Source organism: Ovis canadensis, chromosome 10, assembly GCF_042477335.2.
Source record: "Ovis canadensis isolate MfBH-ARS-UI-01 breed Bighorn chromosome 10, ARS-UI_OviCan_v2, whole genome shotgun sequence".
Classification (NCBI taxonomy): domain Eukaryota; kingdom Metazoa; phylum Chordata; class Mammalia; order Artiodactyla; family Bovidae; genus Ovis; species Ovis canadensis.
The window spans coordinates 45,987,885-45,998,485 of NC_091254.1; the positions used below are offsets into that span (position 1 = coordinate 45,987,885).

The 10,601-nt window shown below is 44.4% G+C and overlaps 1 protein-coding gene across 2 annotated transcripts in view; it reads left to right on the forward strand.

Annotated features, from left to right (window-relative positions):
- FLT1 (fms related receptor tyrosine kinase 1) overlaps window positions 1-10,601 on the forward strand; it is a 207,910-nt gene that overhangs the window by 107,043 nt on the left and 90,266 nt on the right. For both annotated transcript variants that reach the window (XM_069601657.1, XM_069601656.1), the window contains one exon: window positions 3,526-3,634. In XM_069601657.1, the coding sequence (XP_069457758.1) occupies window positions 3,526-3,634 (109 nt within the window). The remainder of the gene's footprint in view (window positions 1-3,525; window positions 3,635-10,601) is intronic.

Genomic DNA, 10,601 nt, shown 5'->3' on the forward strand with positions numbered 1-10,601 from the left:
CATCAAGAAATCAGATAATTTTGAATAAAGTTACTCACATGATATAAGTTGTATCTTATTTTAAAATTTTCTCCCAATACAGGGGGTCCAGGTTTGATCCCTGGTCAGGGAAACTAGATCGTTTGTAACTAAGATCCCATGTGCTGTGACTAAGACCCAGTACAGCCAAATAAGTAAATATTTTAAAATAAATAAGTAAATTTTTCTTATAATTTGTCCATTATAAATCGTATTTTCAAACCATATAACACTTTATCCATTGGAAAAATAGCTTGCAACTTGTATAAAATGCTAAAACTAGTATTTCTGTACCGAGTAGTATTGAGCTTGTAGGGACCCATATCTGCTCATTAAAGGAGGTATTTTCCAGGGGAAACCCAATTCAAAGAGTAGACAGAACTCTACCACCAGATCTGTGCTGTGAAATTTAAAGAGTTTTAGGCCAACAAGTGGTTTTGTGTAGATTAAGAGCTTAAGCCCTGGAGTCTGACAAACCTGGGCATAATTTGAGCAAATCGCTTAACCTCTGTAAGCTCAGTTGCCCCTTCTGTAGATCAGGTAATACACCCATGTCCTTAAGCTACAGGGAGGGTTAAATAAGATAAATGCTTCCCACAGTCTGGCACACGGCAAGGGCTACATAAAGCTACCCAGAAACAAAGAAATAATGTAAACTCCATCGATGTCATTCTCTAGGTCAGTTTTCATAGGCACTTGGGGGAGGTGAGTTCTGGGGCAGGCATGACTGTGGGTGAGGAGTCTGTTTTGGAAGAGGTCATTCAGGCAAAGTGAGAGACTCAAATGCACCCCTTATCTCTAGGGTACCTGGTGTGACCTGAATTCATTCATTTCCCTTCTATGGACCTCAGTTTTGTGCTCTGGTTATATAGAAGTTCTGAGCTACTGGGAGGCTTGTAAAATGGCCACAGCTATCCCCAGGTTCCCACTCAGGCCTTAAACGGGGCAGGTGCACACCTCTGAACTGATGAGTGCCCTTGCCATGAACTCCAGGTTCTCACCTGGCCTGAGTTCAGCGAAATCAGAGTAATTTTAATAGAAACCCGAATGTAACTTTCAGAGTCAGGTAATCGCTGTTCATAATTTCAAAGGTTCTAGCCAAACAGCAATGAGGTGTTCACTTATTTATGGACCAGCAATACATCTGAGATCTAAACAAGATTCTATTGAGGCCCATTCGGATCAACACTGGAGCCCTAACTTCACCAGGAAGTCCATGCTCGAGCCGAGAGACAAATAGCAGAGGGGCTGTGAGAGCTCTGAGCCTGTTCATCTGCCTCTGCCCCAAGCACGTGTGCGCGTCTCCCAAGAAGATTATGGCAATCAGACTCTTACTCAGTTATCTCTCTGGTCCTCCCACCTCTCATCTACAAGCTCCTCTTCCAGCTGCTTTTTCCTCTGTGACTCTGAAGTGGTGGGTGCAACAACTGTAAAGAAATCTCTATCCAGAATATTTTTATGTCCCGCCTCTTAGAATGATAATCAAATAGAGAAAGAGGCATTTGAGCTCTCATTCTCTCTCCACTGGTTATTTGCCTTCATGCGAGTGTTTCTCTGTGAAAGAGAGAATAGTATAATATATATACTTGATCTTCAAGTAGGAACATTCTTCTCTGTTACCTTCAAGTAGTCCTTCAAGTTAAGAATAAGGGTCGTGTTCTTATTCCCCTCTGTCTCCCTTATAATATTTGGGCAGTGCCTTAAATAATCAGTTATCAGGAAGATCCCCTGGAGGAGGGCATGGCAACCCACTCTAGTATTCTAGCCTGCAGAATCCCACGGACAGAGAAGCGTGGCAGACTGCAGTCTATAAGGTCACAAAGAGTTGGACATGGCTGAGTGACTTAGCACGCATATACGCATCTGCTAAATTGAGTGAGCATGCCACAAATTGCAAACATTTTCATTTCCCAGAATCTCAACAATACACTGAGGACATATGAGTAGATGTAATTAAACAGATCCAACAAACAGATCATGAAATCATCATGAAATATTGACTGTACCACGGTGACAATTACAAGGAATTTGGAGCAATAGAGTTACTGGCTAAAAAAAACTAGGAATGTAGTTTTTAGTCTTCCTGACCTGTAGATGACAGACAGACATACTTTAATTTATTGGAAGGAATTTGAGAACGCGGGTAAAATGCCTACCATGTGGCTGAGCAACTTGTAAAATTGTTAAGGCCCTTTGTAGACTTTGTGTTATCATCTTAGAAAGCCCTATGTCAATTCACTTTGCTGTACAGCAGAAACTAATACAACATTGTAAGGCAATTATACTCCAATAATATTTTAATTATTAGAGAAAGAAAGTCTACTGTCACAGTCCAGCCTTTATATCCCTTTAGCCTGTGAGTGACTGGATCATTTTACTCCAGCCAGGACACCCCATTAGTCTGAAAGCACCATCTCTGTCTACAGTGTCAGAGCCTGTGACCAGACCTTTGTGCCCTAGAGATAGGCTGCAGTGATCAATAAGTAACTGGATCAAACTTTTTTGTAATTTTAAATATGAAAAACTTATTAGCTGTCTCACTGTTTCATGTATAGTATGTGTTACTTTTTTTCAAGGTCAGGTTAAATTTTTAAATTCTCAACAATGCGTTTCCTACTACTAATTTTTATCCTGAAGACAGCAGTGCAAATCCTTGAGCCATATAAGTTGGTGTTTCACTACTTTTTTTTTTTGTTTTTGAGGCATGACTTTTTGCGATGTCACAGTTTGGAAAATGCTTTCAAGTTTACCCATTTTTGACTCATGTTTCTTTAGGGGCACACTCACCAAACAGCAGCGCTAAAATCTAGTGAAATGATATTGTATGCATTCATCACTTATATCTTCGTTTTCTAGAATAGGAATGAACAGACTGAGGAATTAAGTATTAGGTTGGCCAAAAATTTCATTTGGGTTTTCCATACCATCAAGAAAAACCCAAACAAACCTTCTGGCCAACCCAATAATTTACAAACACATGCAGGGGTCTTAGGAAGCGTCCACTCTTCCTCCTGGGATGTCATGTCTGCAACACCACGTTTCAGAAAAGCAATGGTTCAGCCAGACTTTCTCCTCTGTCCTTGCTCACTTAACACGCCCGTGTGAGGAAGGCTCCTGTTAGCAAGCCGTGTTCATGATCACAAGTCATCCAGACAAAAGAGAAGGGCCAGGCTCCACTCTGGCCAGCGTGGCGCTGACCACCTCTTAGGGTAGGACGTGCCGTGCCGCATATGGGCTTCAGGTCTGTAATTGTTACGCCAGCAGCGCGAGGTAAATAAGCCTGAAGCCCTCATACAAGTCGGATGTCATAGCCCCCGGTCTCCTGAGGACCTGTTTTCCTGTTGTTTTTCCACCCTTTCTGGGCTGCAGAGAGCCTGGTAACCAGCACGCGTGCAGTCCCATTTGTGTCGAGGCCACGGGGTGGCCGAATCACGTCCCCCTCAGAAGCATCTCAGGGGTGTCCGAGGATTCCCTGTCCTGTTGCTAAAACTGCCTCTCCTTTTGCAGATGGCTAGTACCTTGGTTGTGGCTGATGCTAGAATTTCTGGAATCTACACTTGCATGGCTACCAATAAAGTTGGGACTGTGGAAAGAAACGTGAACTTTTACATCACAGGTAAGACACACGCCCTGCACTTAGGAAGACAGCCCAGTGACCTCAGTATCTCTTCTAACCTTGTCTGCTTTTAATGCACTTGAGGGATTTTTATTTTTAAAAAAATTCCGTAGAATTGTTCAACTCTTGAGTACCGTCATCCTTGCTCTCAGGAATCGACTTCTACAACATCACTGGGTCTCTTGAAGAGTTACTTCCCTGAATTCTCTTTTAGAGCTATTCGTGGACATCTTCCCAGGCTGGATTGTGAATCTGGGATCTTGTCTTTTTTTTTTTTTTAATGTGGACCTTTAAAAAAAAAAGTCTTTATTGAATTTGTTACAATATTGCTTCTGTTGTTTTACGTTTTGGTTTTTTGGCTGTGAGGCATATGGGATCTTAGTTCCCTGACGGGGATCAAACCCTCACCTTCTGTATTGAAAGTGCAGAGTCTTGACCACTGGATTCCCATGGAAGTCCCTTGTCATGCTCATTTTTGAACATCCCAGAGTCCCCAGCACAGGGCCTGGCACACAGTGGTGGTGCCGGAAAAGTCAAGGAAACCATTTACGCTATGTGTGATGACATTTTTGTCACCCAAGAGGTGAATTGTTTCACAGCTTTTTTAAGCTGAAATATCATAGATTTACACTATTGTGTTAATTTCTGCTATACAGCAAGCATCTCACAACGGAATTTCAACTTTTTGAGAAATGAGGCTCTCCTAAAGACATCTGAAGCTGAGCTTGGCTGAAGGTTATTCGTGTGCTATTTTTCAGTAGCATTTCAGAATTTTTAACTTCAAATATGATGGCGTCTGCAAATCTTAAAACTTGCAAGGCAGACAAGTGGCACTCCCTGTGTCCCAGCATGGTACAGGAAGGAAGTCAGCAGCTCACAGTATAAAACAATTGCCTGGCTCCACGCTCCCCCAATTTTCTGAGGAAACCTGGGCAGTTGGCCAGTTCCTTGGAAACTTCATGCTGTCTGGGGCAGGCTGCCGCCATTACCTTGAGTTCTCCCGAAAGAAATAGGTAGGTAGGTCCGATTTCGTAAAAAGTAGGTGCTACCAGAGTGCAGGGAGCCGTTGGGCAAGTTAGCCGACAGAGCGGTGCCATGGGAGACATCCCTCTGTGGGTCCCACAGGCTGTCAGAGCCAGAAGAGGCCCTCGGGGCTATTTGGTATGATAATAACCCTGTGTTTTCTAGATGAGCAAGTGGGATCTAGAGAGGTGGAGAGGCACCCAGCAGAGCCTCTGAAAACTAAGCCAGTCCCCATCTAGTCAGTACTGGAGAAGTGGAGACAAAATCATCTTTGCATTCATTCCAAGTAGGGAAAGGCCTTTATTTAGAGGATTCAGATAGCTGTTTTGCACATACTGATTCTCAAAGCCATCTCATGATCTGAACTAACGAAGCTCAAAGGTTTGTATTGTCCTTTTTATTTCGGGAGAAACAAGCTAACCCTTCTGGAGGAGGAAACGGCAACCCACTCCAGTATTCTTGCCTGGAAAATTCCATAGACAAGAGGATCCTGGTGGGCTACAGTCCATGGGGTCGCAAAGAGTCAGACATGACTGGTCTGTTTGATTTAGAGTATAAAAGATCGACCCATTCCTTTTCTGTGCTGAATGTTCGATACGTTTGTTCAAGTTTAATGAGCAGCAGCTGTTAAACAGTACAGGTCAGCTCTGTGTTGAGCTCTCCAAGGGACAGCAAGGAGGCCCTGTCTTATTAGGAAGACAGGCTGGACACCACAGACACAAAGGAGAAATGTTGTCTATATTCTAGTATCAAAAGGAATGAGCAGGGCTTCCCTGGTGGCACAGTGGTAAAGAATTCACCGACCAATGCAGGGGACACAGGTTCGATCCCTGATCTGGGAAGATTCCACGTGTCATGGGGCAAGTAAGCCCATGCACCACAACTACAGAACCTGCGCTCTGGAGCCCGGGGGCCGCAACTGCTGAAACCCACGTGCCCGCGAGCCCGTGTTCCACAGGAGAAGCCACCGCAATGAGCAAGCACCACCACGAGGTTGCGCCACAACTAGAAAGCAGCCCCCGCTCTCTGAAACTAAAGTCCGACCACAGCAAAGACCCAGCACAGCCAAAAATAAAGACATTGAATTTTTTTTAATAAGAGATGAATGAGCAGAACTAACATGACCAATGAATTTACCAGTGGTAAGTCAATGCCACCAACAGAAATATAAAAGTCACATGTTGATTTAACATTTTCTAGTAACCATTTTTTGAAGTAAAAAGAAAAAATGCATTTTATTAAACCCATCAGATCCCAAATTTATCATTTTAACATGTCTTCAGTATTTTTTAAAATATTACACTGCTTTGGTTTTTAAAATTGGAATTGAAATAAAATCGAATGAAATTCAGTCCAGTCCCACTGGCCACATTTTCAAAGCTTGGAAGCCACAGGTGGTCCTGTGTTGTACAGGGTTGCTCCAAGCCCCTGAAAAAGAAGCAGAACTTGGGTGATCCTGGACCTGAGGGGGCATCCTGAGGGGCCTAGAATTTGAATCGGTTGAAAGAAGAGAACATTCTGGCCTTGGCATCTTCAGAATCAAGGCAAGAGGACCAGCAGAGAGGCCCACAAACTATACATCTAACCACTTGCAAGTTCTAAACCATGTGAATACGCTGGTAGATTTAGTTTAGCCTCTGGTGGACAAATATGCTTTCATGATGACCTGAAAGTCAGGTGCAAGTCGAGAATTCGGGCTAGAAGGGGTGTGTGGTAGTGCTGGAGGTGCAGGAGGAGCCTACCCCTGGCCAGCCAGCATTACTTGGCTCTGTCCCCACCGCAAGGGGCCGTGGACCCTGGGGATGGTCTCCCCAGCCACACCTCCAAACTCTGTTTCCCCTCCCCAAGACAGTCTCCCTGAGCCCCCCAAGTGTGCAGACCGCCCAACAGTCTGACCTCAGGAGGAGGAGGCCTGAGACCATCTGGAAGCAGCCTTGGGATCATCTTCCAGGGAATTCCAGGACCCCACTTGGCCCCTCCATTGTGGGGAGGGGTACAGCCAGAACAGAGAGCCCTGTGCCTGGGTCCACAGGCAGTACTGGGAGAGGATGCCCTGACCGAGGGGAGCTCCTCTCATTCCCTCATTGATCCGTGTCCCCAGGGAAGGTTCATGCGTGCTCAACATCCAGCCTGCACATGCCCCTGAGTTCTCCATGGCTCCGGCCTACATCTGTGTCCAGTACTGCTTCTGAAAGGACTCCAGCTGACAGAGCAGACCCCCTGCTGAACCCAGACAGAACTCACCCTTCACCTCCTCCCTACCGCATGGTCCACTTTATAACCGTGGAGCACTCGAAACCTTTTCTAGATCCCAAGGCTCATCCATAGAAAGGAGTGATGGGGATTGTATTCCAATATACCTGACTGGAAGCTCACAACATCTTGCCTCTAGAAGTTTAAGAGCTTTAATCTTAAATCTGAGCACAAATTCATTCCGATCAAGTCCCCATTGTCTGGCATATCATTCTCCTAAATTCTTTGCTCCCAGTTTTGAAAAATTATAGTTTTTACTGGTAACTGAACATTACTGATGTTCATTACTTCTAAAACAATTCTTTCTTACTCAAATCTCTGTCGTGAGATTTAGTCTCACTGGATGGTTTAGTTGCTAAGTCGTGTCCAACGCTTGCGATCCCATGGTCTGTAGCCTGCCAGGCTCCTCTGTCCATGGGATTTTCCAGGCAAGAATACTGGAGTGGGTTGCCATTTCCTTCTCCAGGGGACCTTCCCAACCCAGGGATCAAACCTGAGATACGTGCATGGGCAGGCAGATTCTTTACCGACTGAGCCACAAGGAAAGCCTAGAGATGAGACTAAAATGTTGCACATTCCATGACTATTTCTTGAAAAATGAGTGTATATTTGTTCAGTGTTTATATTTGACCTAGTGCAGCTCATGCTTTAAAAGAGCTGCCTAAAATTTAACTGCTCGAAATCAAAAGACCTAGATCTGGATCTTTCAGTTCAGTTCAGTCGCTCAGTCGTGTCTGACTCTCTGCGACCCCATGAATTGCAGCACACCAGGCCTCCCTGTCCATCACAAACTCCCGGAGTTCACTCAGACTCACGTCCATCGAGTCGGTGATGCCATCTAGCCATCTCATCCTCTGTCGTCCCCTTCTTCTCCTGCCCCCAATCCCTCCCAGTGTCAGAGTCTTTTCCAATGAGTCAACTCTTCGTATAAGGTGGCCAAAGTACTGGAGTTTCAGCTTTAGCATCATTCCTTCCAAAGAACACCCAGGACTGATCTCCTTTAGAATGGACTGATTGGATCTCCTTGCAGTCTAAGGGACTCTCCAGAGTCTTCTCCAACACCACAGTTCAAAAGCATCAATTCTTCGGCACTCAACCTCCTTCACAGTCCAACTCTCACATCCATACATGACCACAGGAAAAACCATAGCCTTGACTAGATGGCCCTTTGTTGGCAAAGTAATGTCTCTGCTTTTCAATATGCTATCTAGGTTGGTCATAACTTTCCTTCCAAGGAGTAAGCATCTTTTAATTTCATGGCTACAATCACCATCTGCAGTGATTTTGGAGCCCCCAAAAATAAAGTCTGACACTGTTTCCACTGTTTCCCCATCTATTTCCCATGAAGTGATGGGACCAGATGCCATGATCTTCGTTTTCTGAATGTTGAGCTTTAAGCCAACTTTTTCACTCTCCTCTTTCACTTTCATCAAGAGGCTTTTTAGTTCCTCTTCACTTTCTGCCATAACGGTGGTGTCATCTGCATGTCTGAGGTGATTGATATTTCTTCCTACTGATCCTCATTTCAGTCAAGGTTGGCCCCTCCTTAACAACAACAGAGTTGCCTTCCAAACTAACGGCAGCTGGTTCGCTGTGGCCATTAACTCCTTCATGGCTTCTTCTCCACACTTCTGCCATTCACTAGAGGGATGGGAGGGGGAGGGGTTGGGAGGGCGGTCCAAGAGGGAGGGGATAGATGCATACCTATAGCTGATTCACTTTGCTGTGCAGCAGAAACACAACGTTGCAAAGCAACCATGCCCCAATTAAAAATAAAAATGGAATCAGAACCTTTCAGCACTCTATATACAAAAAACACCATAGTATCTAATTAGAACACACAAACCTTTCCAGTCACCACTCATTGTCTAGAGAATGCTATTTCTGTTCTCCAGTAGAGGTCAAGTCTTCCCTGTTGCCACCTGCAAAAGGAGAAGACACCTTTCATCCTTTTAACTTCCATACTTCTCTCTCGTCATGAACTTCATTCATTGGTTTGATCCAATCAAGTCAAAATGGCCAGCCCCAAGTGTGCACCTTTGTAAATACAGTCCTCTGTCATCTAACCCTGGGTAGAATGTCTGTTCTGAGCAAAGGTGAGTCTTCTCCATGCCATCTCCTAAGACGCTGTGGATGTGATCACGTGTCAGATGCATGAGTATGAGTTGGTTCTGCTGCTGACTGGACTGATTCCACTACAGATCCTTAAGTGTGGGAAGATTGCTTGTTTTCACTTTGAGAGTCAGAAGGCAGACCTGCTTTCTTAGGTCTGTTTTTGTACTCAGGCTGAAAAAAATTGACATGAATTAAGGGGAGAAATCCCTCTGGATTCATTAACTAGTTTAGGACATCTTATTTACCATCTCCCATGCGTCAAAAAAGAACAGCAGAGGGGCTGTCCTGAGAAATAGATCATTTCTAAGCACTGTCTGACAGCATAAACCAAACCAGCCTCTCCACAGGGTCTCTCGCCTGAGAAACAGACCTGAAAGCTGCCTTGGTGCTTCTCTCTTCCTGTGTGTGTGTTTTTGCTGTTTTGCTGGCACTCAGCATGACTGTGGGTGTGTTAGCAATTACTGAGGCTCAAACAGGAACAGCCCGGCCTTATCTCCCTGGCTTCCCAATGTCACTAAATGCATTTTATTTTGAGATTCCTGGTGGTGCTTGGCAAAGATAAACAAAATCTTCCATCAGGAAACCTGTGAGCTATTTCCACAGGAAGTTTCAAATCACTAAAGTAAATAGAAACTCTCGACATGATCTCAATGGTGTTACTTCGGCCCCCTTGGGTCCTAACCACAAGGATGAGACTTGGTAAATGGACGCTCGCCGTCTTTTGAGAAATGAGTGGATTGCAACCAGGGCATGAGACTTCGGTCCTCGTATGTGTGTAAAAGTTGATGGCTGATGGTTTACTCCTCATGCTGGGAAAGTGTCCCAAATATAAAAAGATGAATTCAAGGGGCTATTTCTGACACCTTATTGTTATGTTAAAAGAAAAAAAAAGGACTGTCAGCTGGTTCTGCCTCTTCTGGCAAATTCTTAGGGTTTTTTTTATTTTAAAAGCAGACAAACCCATGGTGCCTCCTCTCTCTCCCTTCATTGACGGCTTCATAAACCACTGCTACCCCCATCCTGGCTCCCAGGTTTCAGATGAATACTTTGGCATTTCTTCAGTCGTGACACTTTATAATAAAGCCAAAGCCCAGAAAAATCAGAAAAACAAGCAAAGTGAGATTTAGGAAAGAGTTGATATGATATCTAATTTTGGACTATTGTCCCCTTAAGGTTTAAAGGTTTCTTTATAGCTTTGTGTGCAAAGGATAATAATAATAATAGCATAACATAGTGCTTTTCATCTTCAAAGTTCTTTGTGAAATGTTGGCGACAATTCTTTGCTCGAGTGCAGATATGCCGCTAGTCACAAGCAATGGAAAGGTTTTGAGAGCAGGCCAGTTCAGGGCCAGGAACCAATGATTTTCTAAAGTTGTCAGGTGAGATGGTCCAAAAGGAGATGAAGGAACTGTCAGTGTAGAAGCCAAATGATGGTCCAGGTTAAGAAAGCTGAGGAGGGAAGCTGTGAGGTGTGGCTAGAGGGGACAAGAGGATGGAAATGAAGGTTCGCTGGGAATCGTCGCTGGAGAAAATATCTTTTAATGATGTAGCCCCTTTAGGAAACTGTATAATGTTG